At 34.9% G+C, this 21,264-nt stretch overlaps 1 protein-coding gene across 5 annotated transcripts in view; it reads right to left on the bottom strand.

Annotated features, from left to right (window-relative positions):
- The window catches only part of VPS13C (vacuolar protein sorting 13 homolog C), a 200,150-nt gene that overhangs the window by 145,895 nt on the left and 32,991 nt on the right, over positions 1 to 21,264 (bottom strand). For 3 of the 5 annotated variants that reach the window (XR_009264099.1, XR_009264100.1, XM_058737530.1), the window contains exons 7-16: positions 20,188 to 20,253; positions 19,800 to 19,909; positions 17,520 to 17,579; positions 14,140 to 14,199; positions 13,270 to 13,350; positions 11,799 to 11,856; positions 9,952 to 10,079; positions 7,547 to 7,653; positions 6,834 to 7,005; positions 5,439 to 5,501 (exon numbers count right to left, since the gene is read on the bottom strand). Coding sequence is in view for 2 of the 5 variants with exons in the window: in XM_058737530.1 (XP_058593513.1) it covers positions 5,439 to 5,501; positions 6,834 to 7,005; positions 7,547 to 7,653; positions 9,952 to 10,079; positions 11,799 to 11,856; positions 13,270 to 13,350; positions 14,140 to 14,199; positions 17,520 to 17,579; positions 19,800 to 19,909; positions 20,188 to 20,253 (905 nt within the window). In the remaining 3 variants the exon portion in view is untranslated. The remainder of the gene's footprint in view (positions 1 to 5,438; positions 5,502 to 6,833; positions 7,006 to 7,546; positions 7,654 to 9,951; positions 10,080 to 11,798; positions 11,857 to 13,269; positions 13,351 to 14,139; positions 14,200 to 17,519; positions 17,580 to 19,799; positions 19,910 to 20,187; positions 20,254 to 21,264) is intronic. The other 2 variants (XR_009264101.1, XM_058737531.1) reach the window with 1 other exon arrangement.

Genomic DNA, 21,264 nt, shown 5'->3' with positions numbered 1-21,264 from the left:
TATGTTGGAGAAATTATTCTACGGGCATAAAAATGGAATGCTATAGTAAATTTTTTAAAAGAAAGAAAAGCAAGTTACAAAACCTTTTCTTAACTCCACATTCCCCACCAGTTACCATTCCATTGACCTGTTCTCTCCTTACAGTAAGGTATCACACTGTCAACACTAATGTTTCCAATTCCTAGACATCCACTCTCTCTCATTCCTATTGTCTCTACCCACATTTTTTCTATAAAAACTGCTCTTTAATTGATTTCTTTATTGCTAAATCCAACAATAAACTTTCAGTTCCATGGTGGCATAAGTCCTATATAGCCCATCCTTCACATTAATGAGTAAAAATTCTGAACAAAATATAAAAATCATCTACAACAGACTCTAAAAACTAAGCAAAGTAGGCAGATGCTAGATAGGAGTCAAAATTTGGAGAAATCATCTCCACCAGAATGAGCTACCCATGTTTTGTTGTTGTTGTTGTTTTTGCATTTTCCCTCACATGTTGTGCCTATCCTCTTTCCCCCCTTAACTTTTCCCTCCTGAGGATGTTATTGCCTTTGGGCAGTCCCCTTCCCTTTAGTGCAGACATGACCTATGACCTGTTTCTAACCAACAGAATATGACAAAGGTGACAAGATGTATGTGACTATGTGCATGAAACTGTACCAGCTTTCTTGCTGGAATCTCTCTCTCTCCCTTTGAAAAAGCAAGCTGACGGGGCACCTGGGTGGCTCAGTCGGTCAGGCATCCAACTTTAGCTCAGGTCATGATTTTGTGGTTTGTGGGTTGGAGCCCCATGTCAGGCTCTGTGCTGATAACTCAGAGCCTGGAGCCTGCTTCGGATTCTGGGTCTCCCTCTCTCTCTGCCCCTCCCCTGCTCACACTCTGTCTCTCTCTCAAAAATAATAAATAAACATTTAAAAAATTAAAAAGAAAAAAAGGAAAAGCAAGCTGCCATCTTGTGGGCCATGTTAAGAAGCCCATCTGGCAAGGAAATGAAATGAAATGATGAGCTAAGGAGCACCCTCTACCCAACAGCCAACAAGAAACTGGAGTCCTACATCCCACAGGCATAAGGAACTAAAATCTGCCAACAAAAGCAGATCCTTCATCAGTGACACCCCAGATGAAACCAGTTTCAGCCAACATCTTCATGGAAATATTTTGAGACCATAAGCAGAGATCTCAGGTAACAAGCTATACCTGAACTTCTGACTCACAGAAACTCTGAGATAATTGTGCATTGCTTTAAGTCACCGGGTTTAAGCCACAGAAAACTACTTCACACGGCTGTACCCTGAGTAAGGGCCTCAGCCATGGAGCACTGAAGAGGCACAGGTAGCTAAACCCCTGAAAGAAACTCCATAGGCTGGCCAAGGAATGAGAAAATGAAGTCCATGAAAACCAGAGAAGATGAGGGAAATACCAGGGGCAGAAGAGCCAGGGAATGGATTATCTCTTAATTCTGTGTATGAACCTGCACAAATTTCAGTCTAACCCAAGCTCCCCGTGTATGAAAGTGACCTAAACAAAAGGGGCAAAGATATAAAGACCTGCCCAAGTCTCCAACTAACTCCTCTACTATTCATGTACAAAATGGACCCAAACCAATGACATACCCAGCATGGAGCCTGACACAGGGCTCAGTCTCATGGCATTGAGATCATGACCTGAGCCAAAAGCAAGAGTTGGACACTTCAGTGACTGAGCCACCCAGGTGCTGGGTATGGATCCAATGGTCAGATAACCTCAATGCTGAAACCAGCAGAGAACCGCTATAGTTTCTGCCAGATGATATGAAAGGAAAGACACTTGAAATGACTAAAAAGATTAGAACTTTCAGTAGAGAAATGGGACCTATAAAAAGGAACTCAATATGAGTTTTAGACCTGAAAAACATATTATTTGAAGGAAAAACTCCTAGGATGGGCTCAACAGTAAAATAGGGATGATAGAGAAAAATATAATCTTGACGTACCAAGAGAAATAATCCAATTCAAAGAACAGAGAGTAAAAAGATTGATTAAAAAAATGAACAAAGCCTCAGAGATTTGTGGCGTATCAAAAGGTCTCATATATATGTATATATGTATATATGTACACATTTGTGTGTATGTGTATAAAACTTGAATCCACGAAGGAAAGAAGAAATCTAGACCAAAAATTATTTCAACACAGGTTTGAATTACACAGCTCCACTTATACATAGATTTTTTTCTATATATGTACAGTGCCATAAATATATTGTCCTTATGATTTTCTTAAGAACATTTTCTTTTCCCTAGCTTACTTTGAGAGTACAGTATAGAATACATATAACATAAAAAATATGTGTTAACCAACTGTTGATGTTATCAATTAGGCTTCTGGTCAACAGCAGACTATTAGTGGTTACCTTCTGGGGGAGTCTAAAGTTAATGAAGATTTTTTACAGTGTAGGGGGTCCCTAACTCCTGTATTGTTCAAGGGTCGGCTGTGTGTGAGTGTGTGTGTGTGTGTGTGTGTATAAAACTGGGAGTCCTAGACAGAAAAAAGAAAGGAATGTGATCAAAAATTATTTGAGGAAATGATGGCTGAAACATCTCATATTTTGGTAAATCTAATGGTCAATTCTCAGTCCTCAGCTCAGTTGACCAATCAGATGCATCTGTCACATATGATCACTCCCTCTTGCTTGCAATTCTTTCTTCACTTGACTTTGAGGATATTGGTCATAGAGCTTCCCAACTACATCCCTGGCAACTCCTCCATGATCAACTTTGTTGATTCTCATCTCTCTGACCTATAACAATAGAATGCTTTGGGTCTTTGGAGTACTCCCCTAGCTACTCTAATTTCCGAGGTGATCTCATCTGATGTCACGGCTTTAAATACCATCTATGTACTGACAACTCCGAAATGTATATACCTAGCACAGATTTCTCTTCTCAACTATAAATTTATGTATCCAACTGTCTACTCCATACATCCACAACTTTATTTAAAAGATAGCTAAACTTAATAGGTCCCAAACTGAATTCTTGATCTCTCCCACCTCACCCAAGCTTATTCTATCCAGACTTCCCGATCTCATTTCATGGAAACTTCATCTTTCCAACTGCGATAGGCCAAAACCTCTAAAGTCATCTCAATTTCTCTGTTATAACCCATATCTAATCAGTTGGGAAATATTAGCTCTATGTTCAAATTCTATCCAGAATCTGACCTTTTCTCATCACCTCCATTGCAACCACTCTCAGCCATTATCTCTCACCTCAAATATTTCAACAGCATCCTAACTGATCTCCCTATTTTCACCCTTGTTCTCCTTTTTACACAAAAGAGCAGACTGAGTGAATTTTAAAACATAAGTTAGACTGTATCATTCCATTCTCAAAATGGCTCCCTAATTCAGAGTAAAGGTCAAATTCACACAATTACTTATAAGACCCTAACAATCTGGCACCCTCTCCAACTCCCATAAGCACCCCTCCTACTCCTCCACTATGTTCCACTCTGACCTTGCTAACAACCACTCTCCTCTCTCTCACCACTCAGTTAGTTCCGTGAGTGAACCAGATAGTCACCTCAAAACTTTTCAGCTTGCTATATTCTTTCTGTCTGGTACACTTTTCCCTCAGAAAGCATTCTGGTTGATTCCCTCACATTCTTCAGGTGTTTGCTTAAATGTTTCCTTCTTAGTGAGGCTTTCTGTGACCACCCTATTTAAAATTGCAACCCTCATCATCATTACTGCCTGGCCCCAGTGATATATTCCTTTTCTGTATGCCCTTCAACTTTATTTTTATTTATGTTTTTATTATCTTTCTTTCTACTAGAATGTAAGTAAGGGATTTTTGTTCTGTTAATTTCTGTATGCTAATACAGATGATGATGATGATGATGATGAATGAAAAAAATCACTTATTTACTAATTACTATGTGCCAAGCACTCAGTAGTCTAAGTGCTTTACATGGATTATCATGTACTCCTCAAAGTAACCCTGTGATGTACATACTATGAATTAATCCTATTTTACAAATCAGGAAACTGAGGCACTGAGAGATGAAAGAGCTAGCCCAAGATCATACAAGTAGGCAAAGCTGGGATTAGAATCTAGACCATCTGACTCCAGAGTCCACACTCTTAACCATGATGCTAGTAAAATAGGCACTCAATGAGTACTTACTAAGTAAATGAATGAATAGGCGTGTGCTTTAATCCCATTTAAAAATGTGGGGCACCAGGGTGACTCAGTCAGTTAAGCGTCCAACTTCGGCGCAGGTCACGATCTCATGGCTTGTGGGCTTGTGGGTTCAAGCACTGCGTTGGGCTCTGTGCTGACAGCTCAGAGCCTGGAGCCTGCTTCAGATTCTGTGTGTGTGTGTGTCTCTCCCTGCCCCTCCCCCAATCTCTCTCTCTCTCTCTCAAAAATAAACGTAAAAAAATTTTTTTTGAATATGAGTATGTGTACAGAGATCTATAAATATCAAAAAGACTAAAAAATACACAAAAAATTATCAACTGTAGGTATATTCAGTGTGAGATAATAGCTGTTTCTATTTTATTTCTTTGTATATCTTTATTTCCTAACTTTCCTACAGTGAGTTGTATTGTACTTGCAATTTATTTTTTTTTAATTATCAAAAATGTCATGTTACAGAATAGGATTGACATGGAACAATGGAGACATGCCATTATTGGTAGGATATGCCAAGTGGGATAAGTCGGCATGAATTGTGAAATATAAACAGACTGATTCCAATTATGGTAAAAAAAGAAAAGAAGTAAGAGAAGGAGAGAAGGAGGAAGGGAAAGAAGAAGGAAGGAAGGGAGGGAGGGAAAAGGAAACAAGGCAAAGACAAAGTGAAGGGACGGGGGATAAAGAACAAACTTAAGTCAGCACTTAGGCATGGGAGAAAAACTGCAAGACTGTGTGTCAAAATGTTAACAGCAGCATTCTGTGTTGCTAGGATTACAGACAACTTTTATTTACTTTCTTTTGGGGAGTTTCAAATTTTTTGTCATAAAATTAAAATTTTGGGGCACCTGGGTAGCTCAGTCGGTTAGGTGTCCAACTTGGGCTCAGGCCATGATCTCACTGTCTGTGAGTTTGAGCCCCACGTCAGGCTCCGTGCTGACAGCTCAGAGCCTGGAGCCTACGTTGGATTCTGTGTCTCTCTCATTCTCTCTGCACCTCCCCCACTTGCGCTCTGTCTCTCTCTCAAAAATAAAATAAAAACATTAAAAAAAATTTTTTAGAAATTAAAACTTTTTGCCCTTTCATGTTAATGTGTTCTTTCCAATGTTCCAATTTTTTCTCCTGAGACCAAATGAAGGCACGAAAACTCAACCTTTATACTTGAATAAATCCCCTGAAACTTAAGACCTCCTGATCTTAAGTTTACAGGAGTAATAGTAACATGTTTAAAACACAAAATGAGCAAATAAAAATTATTACCTCAACTTGTGCTTGTTGCCTTGCTAAAATTATGTTAAAAACATCTAGAGTCTTCTCCAAATCCTATAAAATACAAAGAGACACTTGTAAACAAGAAAAATGGCATTAGATTAAAAAAATTTTTATTCTAAGATTTCTAGGCTTATCCAGTCCATGAATAAACAGTAATTGTGATCTCATGTAAGTGTAAGTATAAAAATACAATACGAGGGGCGCCTGGGTGGCGCAGTCGGTTAAGCGTCCGACTTCAGCCAGGTCACGATCTCGCGGTCCGTGAGTTCGAGCCCCGCGTCAGGCTCTGGGCTGATGGCTCGGAGCCTGGAGCCTGTTTCCGATTCTGTGTCTCCCTCTCTCTCTGCCCCTCCCCCGTTCATGCTCTGTCTCTCTCTGTCCCAAAAATAAATTAAAAATGTTGAAAAAAAAAAAAAAAATTAAAAAAAAAAAATAAATAAAAAAAAAAAAATAAAAATACAATACGAAAGTAAGAATTTTAATAAGATCATTACAGATACAAGAATAGTTAGGAGAGAGGCTTCTTTTAGGTATTATCCTTATGGTTCTTACTTCTGACTCACTCTAGTCTATAGTATTTTATAACGATTGTACTATAAAACACAAAATTTAAGAATGCAAAATTCTATAAATCCACAAGAAGCTAAAGTAGAAAATGACTTGGGGAATTTAAATAAAAGTATGTAAGAATCTAATATGTATTGGTGACCTGTGTATTAGGTATTCTATGTGCTATTTCATGCAATTCTCAGAACTCTGTAAGACAGATCCTGTTTCCATTTTATACATGAGAACATCAGACCTCAGATTCTGAGAAACTTGATCCTTTTTCTAATATATAATATTAATGATTCTCATGTATTTCAGAATAATGGGAACTCAATTAATTCTTTACATTATGAATTTGTGGCAGAAGTAGTCATATAATCAAGACCAGATGATATTAAGCAACTTATATACTCAGAGTCGTGTTTCTCTATTTTTCCAAAGGGATTCCTATTTTAAGCAATAAGAGCTATTTTTTTTTTTATAAATAATATTTTGAGCTCCTAAAAAAAGCCAGCAACAAAACTAATAACATATATCTAGCTAATAATAAATATATATTTGAACAGCTCTGCTACTAATTTTCTAAACATTATTATAAAAAAACCAAGCCATTTCTCCCAATAGTTTCTAGTAACCACATTTCATCTGATATTAGGATGGAAAAGAAAGATTTGTTTAAAGAAGAAAAAACTGAAAAAAAAAACTCTGCATTTTTTCAAAAAAAGATCAGTCCTATTCTTCCTAAAATTATATTTTATATTTATAATTTAGAAAAATTAACACTGAAGGATGATTTAACAAGTAATAGCTTTCACTAATACATGCAAAATATACCTGAATTTGTTTCTGTATTTCTTCTGGGACTTTAGTCTGGGTTAGCTTACTTTTGTAGGCACTTTTATAACTCTTGAGCAACTGCCTGTGTTTTTTTATGTTATTCCATGACCACATCTGTGTGTACCTTCTTATATGAACTTCAAGAACAGAATCAATTGCATATTTCCACCTGCAAATCAAATTTTAATGTACATTTGAATACAAAGGTTTAAGAAAAAAAGCAGGAAAATGGCTTTGACTTTTGGATCTACACTGTTACATTTTTGTGTTCTTATTAACCATTCTCCTATAAGAGCTCAGCAATAACATTTCAATTGTCCAGTACAATTCTCTGACATAAACAGATTATAAAATGAGCAAACAACTCCAAGAAGAGGGTATGTCAAAGCAAAATCATAAAGACACAAAATGTCATGTTATGCAAAATGAATACTATCCCAATATGGTTCTAACATTGAGCCCATGGACAATAAGACCAAAAAATGATTAAAGTCTTAATGCTAAGTGGAAAATTCAGTAATACTCTAAAAGCAAGAGTACAAGAGAATGTGTTTACAAAAAATTAACAAAGACATAATACAAAAGATATCCTTTTCATGTCTAATAAAGAAAAAAAGTGGTTTCATCACATGGCTTTAAAGGTCTCTTAAATCTGAGAGTTCCTAACTCTATTATATATTTCTCAAAAAAAAAAAAAAATTCTAACTTACCATTGTCGACCATTGGTATGAAGTGGTAAATAAGGCTTATATTTTCTGTAAGGGGCATTTCTAGCCATATAATCCAATGACTCCAAAAGGTCAATCATACTTAAGTACTATTAAAACAAAAATACAGTTATAATTATTACATTTCACACATGGATAAACACCATATTTTATTATATTTTCAGTCTCGTAAGACTCCAACTTCCTTGAAATAATGACGATCATGGTTGCTTGTTAATATATTTCATCAAATTGGGGCACCTGGGTGGCTCAGTCGGTTAAGCGTCCGACTCTTGATTTTGGCTCAGATCATGATATTACATTTCATGGGTTCCAGTCACTGAACCAGCTACACGCTGACAGCATGGAGCCTGCTTGGGATCCTCTCTCTCTTCCTCTCTCTCTGCCCCTGCCCTGCTCATGCTCTCTCTCAAGATAAACTTTAAAATATACACTATATATATGTGTGTGTGTATATATATGTACATATATATGTATATACGTATATACACATACACACACATATACATATATATTATATATATATATAAAATATATATATTTCATCAAATTTAAGACACCATCAATTGTAAGTTGTAACATAATTTTTAAGTTCCACTATAAAAAGAAAAAAAAAAACCAATGCTGCCAATTAAAACTGGCATACCATCCATAATAATAATACATCCTATTTTCAAATATGCTAAAGTGTAAGATAAAGGCACATCTTAGAAACAACCAAACACACTATCTATAACTAGTGACCTGGAACATGATTGTTCCTAAAACTACATATTTTCCTCTGGACCATCATTTCAGCATTGACTATCTATGAGCTGATTTGAAAATGGCTCCAGAAAATCATTATATAACTAAAGCAAGATAAACGTATTTAATTGTCCATCTTATCACCAATACAACTCTGCAAGTACCAGGTAAGCAATTCAAATGAAGGGAAACACACACACACAACATGACTGTAGATAAGATAAAGAAAGGGGCAAATCTAGCTGTTTCTTCTGTTTTTCTTAACACATTTTTACCAATTGGTTACCACATGGTTATTCACCACTTACAGTATGGATAGTCCGAACTTACATGTATTGTAAGTTTAAAATACACCCTAGATTTCAAAGACTTAGGAAAAACAAAAGGATGTAAAATATCTTAATGTTTTATACTGATTAAAATACACCCTAGATTTCAAAGACTTAGGAAAAACAAAAGGATGTAAAATATCTTAACAATGTTTTATACTGATTACATGCAGAAATGATAATATTTCAGGTATGCTAGCTTAAATGGAATGTTACTAATTTTACTAACTAATTTCATCTTTTCTTTTTACTTTGCTAATGTAACAACTAGAAAATCTTAAACTAATTTTAAATTACATTAAAATTTTAAATTAAATTTTAAATTACATATACAACCTGAATGACAGTAATCCCCTCCTTATCCACAGGAAACATGTTCTAAGATCCCAAGCGGATGCCTGAAACCATGGATAGTACTGAACCCTACATATGCTATGCTTTTCCTTTACACATATACTTCTAATAAAGTTTAATTTATAAATTAGGCACAACAAGAGATTAACAACAATAATAGAAGAGAATAATTATAACAAGATGCTGTAATAAAAGTTAAGTGAATGTGGTGTGTGTTTCTCTCTCAAAATATCCTTTTGTTCTGCATTCACTCTTCCTCTTATGATAAAATGCCTAATGATGATACAAAGTGAGGTGAATGATACCGGCACTGTGACATAGAACTGGGACACTAGTGACCTTCTGATGATACATCAGAAGAAAGGTCATCTGCTTGGAGACCACAGTTGACCCGTGTAAGCAAAACCAAGGAGAAGGAAACCGTGGAGAAGGGGAGACTACTGTACATTCTTATTGGACTGCACTGAGCTAAAAGTCATTTAGCTAAATAAATCCCTGGTCCTCCCTTCATTTTCAGTTCTCCAGGTCTGCTACCCAAACTCCCCGTGCATGTAACCAAATGAGAAACAAATGATGGAAGAAAAAGCTGCCAACATAAGCTATTCTAAAAATTAAGTAGACAATATTTAATACGAATATGTCTATTAAAATTTGAGGAAGAAAAAACACATTAAAATCTTCCATCAACAATTGAGAATTAAATAGGAATAACGTCATTTTCTATAACTTGGTAAGATACTCTACCAAGAAGGAAAAGATCACATAAAATGAAGGAAATATTTTTTTAAATTTGATATTTATTTTCTTAAAAAAAAAATACACACACACACACGTGTAAATATATACAAGAACCACCAGAGCATTGGAGAGGAGCATCAGAGAAGGAATAATCACAAAGGACAAATGAAGTTGAGATTCAAAGCTTATCAAAGCTAGAAATGTGCACCTGAATCCTACCTGAGGTTTAGTCAATTCAACAGCAATATTCTGTACTTCTATGTTCCCGTCAAGTTTGGGTGTTTTCAGCTCTGTTTCCGCATAAGGATTCATGAAGAGCTTTGCAGAAGCTGATATTGGCTGGAAAACTTTCATCACATGGGAAGACATAAGATATGTTTATAAGCCTTTACAAATGAACAACTATAAATAATTATGAAAACACTATTCTGAAAGTACAGAAAAATGACTAAAATATGTAAAAAATGTAACAAAAAACACTACCAAAAAATATTTAAGCATCTACTTATCTGCATAACATCGACTATAAGTTAAATGGGGATCTCTAAGGAGGAAATTGTACTCCTATGCTTCTAAGTAAAAATGAACAAAATAGTAGACCATCTACTCTTGGTTATTCTGGCTATATAAAATTAGACTTCTCTTCCTTACTATGAGACATTTAATGATTTTATTATTCATTAAAAATATTATACAAGGTAGGAAACAAAATTTGATTATTTGTCTTAATCAATGGCAGAATTTAGAATAGAATCATGAATGAAATTCATATTACCAAGAAAAAAATTGCTTACCACTTTACAATTTTCAAAATTATCATCACATATACAATCTTAGAATCAAATAAAGAAAATATTCCTGAAGTTAAGAACCAGCATGAAAAGGCATATTAGGGAAGATGACAGGGCAAAGTAATATATTTAACTGTGAACAGTATCGAAGTTAGATAAATTGTGATATCGTACAGCATTTACAATTGCATAAGATTGTATAAAATTTTTAACTTATTTAAAGGTTATTTACAAGTAGAGGATACCACTTATGAGGTTGTAGATTTCTCTAAAATAGTTCTTTCACGTATGAAACTAAACACTTTCATCTGAAAACATCATTATCATTAAATGGAGAGGTCTATGAACATAAAGAGAAAGTGCCAACTCTTACATCATGGCAGTCAGCTATAAAATATGAAGGAAACGAGAGTAAACCACAGTAATATAGAATATGCAAGAAGATGAGCATGAAAGCTCAGCACAAACACAAAGGGGTGTACTAAATTTAACACAAAACAAAACAAAAGCCTCTTTAGAATGAAACTAAAATGGAGAAAACAGCATAAATAAATAAACAGGCTCGTTTGTTATAGGGCTATTGAAAAATAAGTAAAGGTGAGGGTGCCGAGAATTAGAAAAGCCCAGTTAGAAAATCTCTATGGGGGCACCTGGAGGACTCAGTAGGTTAAGTGTCTGACTCTTAGTTTTGGCTCAGGTCATGACCTCACGGTTCATGGGATCAAGCCCCATGTTGGGCTCTGTACTGACAGTGCAGAGCCTGCTTGGGATTCTCTCTCTCTCGCTCTCTCTCTTTCTGTCCTTCCCCTGCTCACACACACACTGTCTCTGTCTTTCTCTTTCTCTCAAAATAAACAAACAAATAAATAACTCTAGAATCATTGGTTTGTCCTAACACTGCAATAGTGACATGGTAGGGTTGACCATGAGAATACCAAAATCTCAGAAACTGAGTTATTAAACAAAGAAAACCTAATGCCCCAAACAAACGTGATAACAAGGTAAAAAGAAAACAGGGAGGTCAAGGGTGTTTAGTCATTGGGAATGAACTACAGATGTACTTCCCTCCTCTCTCTTACTCTCCCGTGGTATGTATATGTCATAACCTATTCCTAAACACTTAGGTATAATCCAAATAGGCTATATTATAAAAGTAAAATATAAAATCCATACTTTTGTCTTGTCCAAGTAACTTTACCACAAAAAGTATATTATGGCAGAGTATTTAAATCTACGCTTTCTATAAAATGAAGTAAAACTTTTACCATTACTTACTATATTGATGATTTGCAGGTATATTGCTACTTGTAAGAATTCCACTTTTCAGCTGATCCTAAACAAAAATTTGAGGATGAGAATGAAAAGAAATACACACATATTCATCTACACATGGGGGGGAAATGTTGTTCTTAAATCAGTATCTTTATTTTCCTCTTTTTAATTAGTAGTCCACAAGAAAAGCACACTGAGCATTATTTATGGGTATATTTCTTAGAAAAAAATATAAAAGTAGATAATTTTTTAAAATTCTAAGTATCTAGGTTGCCTGGGTGGCTCAGTCGCTGAAGCATCTGATTTCAGCTCACGTCATGATCTGGCAGTTCATGGGTTCCAGCCCCGCATCAGGCTCTGTGCTGACAGCCTGCTTTGGATTCTGTGTCTCCCTCTTTCTCTGCCCCTCCCCCACTCACGCTCTGCCTCTCTCTCTCAAAAATAAATACCATTAAATCAATGAAAAATAAAATAAAATTCTAAATATTTAAAAATGTTATAGTATTATGTTCCCCTCTGACTAAAAAAGAAACAACAACTGGGGCGGGGGGGTGGGGGGGGTGGGGGGTGCGGGGAGGTGCCTGGATGGCCCAGTTGGTTAAGCATCAGACTTGGGCTCAGGTCATGATCTCACGGTTCATGGGTTCTGGAGCCGCATCGGGCTCTGTGCTGACAGCTCAGAGCCTGGAGCCTGCTTCCGATTCTGTGTCTCCCTCTCCCTCTGCCCCTCCCCATTCATGCTCTGTCTCTCTCTCTCTCAAAAATAAATAAACATTAAAAAAAATTTTTTTTTAAAAACAAAAAACTAAACATCCATGAACTGAGATCTTAAACACTTTCTAGACAAAGGCAAATTATTTGCTACAATATCTTTCTGAGAAATAAGAGAATCTTGTAATTAAAGTTCAGAAAATTCAACTGTTCTTCCTTTTCCCTCTTAGTAAATAAAAATGGCTAAGACTAACTTAGCACACTGAAGTTTTGAATTGACCTTTCACTGTTCAGGAAATCATCATCACAAATGTTTACAACATTTGCTAAGGTCAACTACACTTTAATTAAAAAAAAGTGCTAAGAAGATGTTCTTTAGCTCTGAAAGGTATCATCTTTCCTTACAATACTCTTCAAGTAATCGTTCTGACGTGAAACACCACAATGTAACCAGAATGCCATCAAAATGTGAGTGTAAAAAACCGGAAATGAAGTTTTAATGTAATAGTATAGGTTATTATTTCACTGTGTAGTGAATGGTTTCACAAAGATCTTCAAAAATACCAGTTTATTTTTTGAAGTTTATTTATTTTAAATAAAAATTTTTTAAAAAAAGAGTGGATTCCAAAAACTGTGTTTCACAATTCTGGTATAGTTAAATACAACTTAAACAAAAGACTATATCCTGTTCTCCTTCAGCACTTCTTATGTTAAAAAAAGTTTAGGGAGTGTAGTGAGCTCTTCAGGCATAAACTGAAATTACCAAAATCTGTTCCTTCGATCCCTGGTAAGACATGCCGCAGTTTACATTCCAGTAGGCACTAAGACTATCAAGTCGTACAAGCTGTAAAAGAAAAATCAAAGAGGTCAAGCAACTAACACATTAAAATTATGAAGCAATATTAAAAGATTATTCTCATATTCACCCTAACATTATCCAACTGCCATTTTGAGCTTTTCAAGAAAAAACTTAACCAAATATGGGGAAAACATAATCATGTTATTCATGGACTTTATTATTAACCTTAGCATTTGGTAAATTGTGCTTCCGGCAACACTATTTCCAAGGAAATTCGTTCATTCAGTTATCAAATATTAATTGATAATTTACTATTTAACAGGCCTTGTACATGTTTTGTTGAATAAGAAAGACATGATTCCTCCAATGGACAGGAATGGCTGTTTAGAGGGAGGGGTGAGGGGAGGAGAATCTAGAACAACAAGGTGGGGAAAGCTACAAATTCACAATGTTTATTAGCATATTTAAAGTATTGTGAAGTCCTGTGGTTTAAAACAAAATGAAACATACTGTTTAATTATGTACAGCTTAGTACTTCCATCAGTAATCTTGACCAGAGAATATTTTTTCTATAAATCTAATATCTCAATTACCTAATGCTCCACAAAATACATTTGGAAAATATTAATTTTTCTGATTCCTTTTGCTAGGGGAAGAACCTAAACCTCAGAAAAGGTAAGTGATCACAGAAGGTCACACAGTAAGCAGAGCCAAAACCAGGCCCTACACTTCAGTCACTCTTCAATGGCACATTGGGCTCCATCAAGGTTTCAAAAAAAATATGTTAAGTGTGTGTTCCTACAAAAATAACAAATTCTTAATCCAGTCTAATACCTTGTATATAATTTTTTCTGCTTCATTTAATATGCATGGAGTCCAATGTTCATTTGCAGTCTAAAAGAAATAAAGAATAACTGTGAAACATAGTATATATATCATAAAACATTTATATGTATAAACTATTAAATATTTAATATTATTAAATAATTATTAAAAATATTTATATATTTATATATTTTAAATATTTAATGTTTAAATATTAAATAATTATTTTTAATAATTATTATTAAAATATTTATAAACTATGTCAAAATAACTTAGACAAAAGAAAAGACATCTGGCTAATGTTCACTACTGTTACCTGTTCCCTTACATATCTATTTGACAAAATCAAAGAAATGGTGAAAATAGAATTGAGGAGGTTCTAATTTAACCGAGTTCATTCATCCAGAAAATTAGAGTTGCTATTTGTCTAAACTATGTGTCTGTGTGGAAGGAATTGGATATGAATAAATGACTAAAAAAAAAAAAAAAAAAAAGCTAGCCTATGAGATAGTGAATAAGAAGGCCCATATTCTTTTAAAAGATCAAATAAATAGTTCTTGCAAAATAGGAAGAAAACCACGAGAATATGGAAATCACAGCATGACGGTGTTTCTAGAAAGTCAGCATAGTCAGTTAAGGCCAAATGCCACCATGAGATAAACTAAAACTAATTTATTCAGCAGTCAGGGCATTACTGATGGACTTGTCAAGAACAATTTCAGAGGCACAGCAGAGTCAGTACGTTGGGTAGTGAGTCAGCAGGCAGTAAGGAAACAAAGATGGTAAAGGTAGAGAATTCTCTCAGAAAGTTAGAAAGAGGCAAAAGAGAAGGCAGCGGTTAGATGGGGCCTAAGTGGGGTTGGAGAAGGTTCAGGAGGCCCTTTTAATTTTATTGTAAAAGACCTGAGGGGCACCTGGCTGGCTCAGTCCGAAGAGTGTGTGACTCTTAAACTCTGGGTCATGAGTTCAAGCCCCATGTTGGGGGTAGAGATTACTTAAAAAAAAAAAAAAAAAATTAAAAAAAATCTAAAAGGGGCGCCTGGGTGGCTCAGTCAGTTAAGCCGCCAACTTCGGCTCAGCTCATGATCTCACGGTCCGTGAGTTCGAGCCCCACGTCGGGCTCTGTGCTGACAGCTCAGAGCCTGAAGCCTGTTTCAGATTCTGTGTCTCCCTCTCTCTGACCCTCCCCCGTTCATGCTCTGTGTCTCTCTGTCTCAAAAATAAATAAACGTTAAAAAAAAAAAATTTTTTTTAATCTTAAAAAAAAAAAATTTCCACAGTGTTGCAAATGGCAAGATTTCATTTTCTTCATTGCCATGCAGTACTGCATTGTATATGTATATACCACATCTTCTTTATCCATTCAATCAAGTGATGGACATTTGGGCTCTGGGTGCTTTATGTAAGTAATGAATCACGGGGAATCTACTCCCAAAGCCAAGAGCACACCGTATACACTGTATGTTAGCTAACTTGACAATAAATTATATTAAAAAATGTTTTTTAATTTTAAAAACTGCAAAATTAAAGAAACAAAACAAAAAAACCCCAGACTTGAATGTGTTTAAATGCTTACAGGAAGGAGTGGAAGGAGGGGAAAGGGTGGGGAAGAAGAGAGTTGAAGATTTAGGAAAAAGAAAATTTATGGAAAGAAAAGAAAAGAAAAGAAAAGAAAAGAAAAGAAAAGAAAAGAAAAGAAAAGAAAAGAAAAGAAAAGAAAAGAAAAGAAAAGAAAAGAAAAGAAAAGAAAGAAAGAAGTGATGAAAGGAGGCAGAGAGAGAGGAAGGAAAAAAAGCTCCTAAGGACATGGAGAAGATGGGATCCAGATCAGAGGTGGGAAGATCACCTTAAATATAAGAGTTCAATTGTAACTGGAAAGATGGAAAAAAGGATTGGTATGGATACAGAAAGAGCTAAGTTTGGGATTATTGTTGTTATTAAAGTCAGTGTAATAGTTGAAGCAAAAAATTACTGAGCCAGACATGTCCCAAATGCTTTACACAAACTATTTCCTTTAATCATCACAAAAACTCTAAAATAAAAGTACTATTTTATCAGTGAATGAATGAAGGTTAGACAGAAGGAGACCATCATGGTAACCGGTAAAATAATGTTTCAGGTGTTCTAATAAAATATAATAGGGGGCGTAAAAGAAGAACAATAAATTCTAAGAGGAAACTGAGAAAGGAATTGGAAACACAAGGTAATATCTAACATAAGAATTAAAACCTGAACAGGATCGTCAAGGAGACAAAGAGAAGAAAGTAATACAGGCAAAGAAAACGGTATGAAGAGTCTGAGCAAAGATATAGAGAATCAAACAACAGTATACACTAAGGAAACTACATATCATTTGTATGCACTAGTGGGCCTCTTTATCAGTCAATGGGAAGTACGACTAAATTGTATTTTGTGTTTTGTCGGTTAGAAGCTCAACGTAAAATACTGTGCTCATTTATGACTAATATTGTTAGTCTAGTTTTTCTGGAGCAATTATCTCTAGTCTCTGTTATTGTAGATTTCATTTTTCATCAAGAGCTACTTAAAATTCATCTTGGAAAGAAGCAGAGGTAAACAGTATAATAAACAGTAGCTTCCTTGGTTCCCTTAAATTTGTTCATCCAGGTTTCGTTTTGTTTTTTTTCCCCCAATGTTTCTGCTTTGGTCTTCAATTTGATGTATATCTCTGTTTCTCCATATGGAAATATTATTCTTAAGGCCTCAATGGAACCATGTCCTTTTTCTGTTTCTCCCCTTCTCTTTCATTTTGCTTCCTCTTCTTTCTTCACTAAGGCCCTCTCCATATAACTAATGAGAAGACAAATATGTACCCAGCATGATTTACTCACTGTCCTTAACTTTAAACCATTTTTCCTATCATATAGTTGTCCAAAGAAAATAGAGGGAAAAATGTCCAACGTGAATACACACACTATTTACCTTTCAAGATCTTTAGAAGAAAAGCAAACTGCATTATAAAATACTTAACCAAAATAAACTACCTTATATACATCTCAATGTAATACACTTGTACATATACACATTTCTAAGCTATTTGGAAATTCTACCTGCCTATACCAAGGATGAGAACATGACTCTATAAAAATTTGCCTTCCCCTATCTTCCCACGTTTAAGATACAGCTTTTAATTCTTTAACAATGTTTGATATCGGTATCTTGATATTCATTAAATTCAAAGACAAATCGAAATAGAGAATGTGATAACAGCATCACTAAATTTTGAACTTCTAGAAAAGTTGTAAAAAAAATTACACATAAAAACAAAATAGCTGTTTGTATCAACAGTTGGGTTTAGCAATTCACCCTGTGACATGGCAATATTTTACATGTAATTGTAAACTGTAAATTGTAAATAAGGCCAACATTACCAATAGACTGAGTTCTCCCAGTGTGACACCAAATGAAAGAGGCTGCTTTGGATCAGTGACCTATCAAAAAAGAAAAGATGACATGAAAATATACTGATGGTAAAAGTGAAGCCATGCTCCAGTCTGTACAGTAGGCAACATAGGGCAATTAGTATGCAAGTAAGTCACACAATCCAAATGGATCTGTGGGAAAAAAAGAAGAGAAAAAGACAGTAACATGGCTAGGATTACCCATATTTTGTAGGCATGATATGAATACGATACTTTCCCAGTGAAACTCTTTTCTTATGAAGTGAACTCTTTTCTCACTAACTAGATTCTTGTCTAAATAGTGAAAAAGAGACAGTCTCTTTAGGTCTACTATTAAAGATGTTCTTCAAAGATAAAGAAAACAAGATGTCATGGATAATAACCGCGCCACTAAACTACTTTTAACACTTAGAAATGTGAACTGTCTCGTTAAGCCTTTAACATTCTTAACTTTTCAAAACTGCTTTGTTAGGAAATGCCCAAGACTCTTAACATACTCTCTTAACCTGTTAAACTTTTGTTCTATTCCTGATCTTCGATACATAAGTTATATTGACACACCATGCTCACGCTGTACCACAATGTGTACAATGTCATTGTCTTAGACATCACAGGGATGTCCAAAAGTCATACAGGGTGGTTGGCCATGAAAGAAACTATGGAAACTAGAGAGAGAAGAAAAAACATACTGTTTTAAGTCATCCAACAGGGACTCCAGAGTGTAGTCACATAGACCCTTCGCAAATGCAGGAAAAATGCATGCTCTGGAATAACTAAGAAGCACAAATCGCTCTGGGAGCTTAGTTTTTTATTATCTTCCTTTATTTCCACGCTCATCCTTATACCTCAGACAACCAGCTCAAGATAGCTTGCAGCTATTTCAGAATAAAACATAACTCCTCACTTGCTAAAGCACCACCCACAAACTACTATCATCCAGTGAGCATCTTTATGATACATTATTATACTTTCCCTACTCCCCACTTCCTAAACTCTATTTTTCATTATCCTAAATACAATAATTAAGGTAATAACACTGAAAGAGGAATGATACAAGGAAGATCCCTTTGCACTTTTTAGTTCTTTTCCTCTTAGACCTTTTTAATCTATCTTGTCAGTGACACCAACTTAAACATTATTGATCTTACTTATCCCACTCCTGTGCATCTCTGTATTTTTTTTTATTAAAAAGAGAGAAATAATGTGCCTTTCTAATTGTACTTGCACAGTAAAAAAGCTTAGTTAAAGCTCAAACTGAGGTTCACATTCATCAATACGCCATTAGTTTCAATAATAACTCTCACTTTCATGATGTGTTGAGGTGATTTATATTCCTAAGTTTGTTTAAACAAGGGCACTGATGACTTAGGTTTTTTAGACATTTGTTAACAAAATTCAGTTTAATGACTACCTAAAACCAAAAGGTAAAGTCAAAATAAGATGGAGATAGTGTATCTTGCAAAACTACAAGTACGTATTACTAAAACTGAAGTTCTATAAGGAATCTGTGAGAAAAAGAAAAGTTCTATATACGTCAGTACTGCTTTAATTAAATCCAAACCTTAAGTTATTAAAAACAAAAAAGAATACAAACTCATTTTTAGAAGAGACGGAATAGCATTTCCATCATCTTAGGTAAATGAAAAAATTCAAGGTTATTTTACATAATTTTCAAACTTTAAAACAAAGCAATGTATATTTAGTTTAAGTAAAATTAATCAGTAAACAGTCTTCAATCAACTAATGTTAAACTTTGTTTATAAGTGAAGTATGGTTTCTCAATATACTGTTGCACATGTATGTGAGTAGTTGTGCATATTTAATCCCTTCTGAAGGAATGTAAAGAGCATGGGACTAGCAGTCTATTGGTGTGTGATTTAGTCCACTCTCTACTACCATTATAGTTGATTATTTCTACCACCACTTGGACCTAATTTTTTTTATCAATATAGTTCTTTAAAGTTATAATAAGTCTTAAGGCATTAAACAAAATTTAAAATAAATAACAGAGGACAAGTGAAAAATCTCTCATATTACTTTTAGAAAGGGGTATACAGTGGTTTTATATTTATACACATAAGTGCCTAATGAAAGAAGTGTAACACAGGAAAGATATGGTAGTATATTCATCAGAAAAAAAAATCATGGATTTAGAATCTGGTATGGATAACCCATATCTAAACAAATCAATAATTAGTATCATAAAATACACAATTATTAGCTTCACCTCAATAAGTTTAAATTACTTACATCATCTTCATATTTAATGTGAATGTCTGTGATTTTTACTTGTACGTTTTTAATTACTTGGGTTGCCAATTTTTCCAAAAATGTATCCTTTTTGGCTTCTTTTGCCTTATCTATAAAAAACAGAAAAAAACAAGGTCAAGAGTTGAAATTCTCACATACTTCACCATCAAATGACCAAAGCATAGCAAAGGCACTACTCAAAAGAAAGGACAGCCTATTCTGGTGTCCTTGTTTTATTTTAGATTTATTTTAGACTTTAATATGTGTTTCCAAGTTAAAACTTATTTTTGAAGTTATGGAGTATCTAACATTCATTTTACCTTTGAAGACAGAAATCAAGTGGCGATGTGTACAAATAACACATGGCATAAAAACTACTTTTACCTACCTTTCGAGCGATCAAGACTTTTAAAAGGTTTCTTAAAATGTTTTTTGTGCTTTTTACGTTTACGTCCTTCTCATTGGAAGCATTTTAGTGAGAAAAGGATAAAATTCAAGTTAGGAGACTAGAGGACAGAAAGAAAAACAAGAGAATTCTTCCTAACAGCAAATTCTGGTACAGTTCGCTTTATTTCTATTCTAAACTGACCTGCTATTTCAATACAAACAGAAATTCATAAACCTCCTTAGTCTAGAATAACCTCCTTTAATCTAACAAATAACTTGGCAATTACAATTATACAAAAATTAGGCAAATATCCATACACAAAGTGCTTTAAATATTTTTGACTCTTCAATTAAAGTTTAACTTTAATTTCAAGGTTATCAAAATACTGGAAATGTAATAATGACCGAATATAAAACTTTCAGGGAAAGGTTTTCACAAATATATGGTAGGGACACAGGAACACAAATGAAATGAATGGTTAGGTTGATGACAGGCAACTTCCTCTGGATGATACACCTCACAAGCAAAACCCTTGAACGAGTTAAGGATACAAAGAACCCCCAAAGAGAAGAATGTACATTGAACTGTACTTTGAAACTGGCTTAGTAATTAATTCCTTTAAAACCTCATCCTCTTTGGGGCGCCTGGGTGGCGCAGTCGGTTAAGCGTCCGACTTCAGCCAGGTCACGATCTCGCGGTCTGTGAGTTCGAGCCCCACGTCAGGCTCTGGGCTGATGGCTCGGAGCCTAGAGCCTGTTTCCGATTCTGTGTCTCCCTCTCTCTCTGCCCCTCCCCCGTTCATGCTCTGTCTCTCTCTGTCCCAAAAGTAAATAAAAAACGTTGAAAAAAAAAAAATAAATCCTAAGCGATTCTTTAAAAAATTAAAAAATTAAAAAAAATAAAACCTCATCCTCTTTAACTGGCACTGCTTCACTTTTATGGCATTAAGCAACACCCATCTGATCCAAGTTACACATCTTGACACTCAACTTCCTACTAGACATCATCTCTAGTCTGCACTCTTAAAGTGGTCTCCGTATGGTCTCGCTTGCCTCTAGTCTCCACACTACCTCCAAA

The sequence above is a fragment of the Neofelis nebulosa genome, chromosome 7 (assembly GCF_028018385.1).
Source record: "Neofelis nebulosa isolate mNeoNeb1 chromosome 7, mNeoNeb1.pri, whole genome shotgun sequence".
Taxonomy (NCBI): domain Eukaryota; kingdom Metazoa; phylum Chordata; class Mammalia; order Carnivora; family Felidae; genus Neofelis; species Neofelis nebulosa.
The sequence above is the reverse complement of the archived record's forward strand: the minus strand, read 5'-3'. Positions and strand labels throughout refer to the sequence as shown.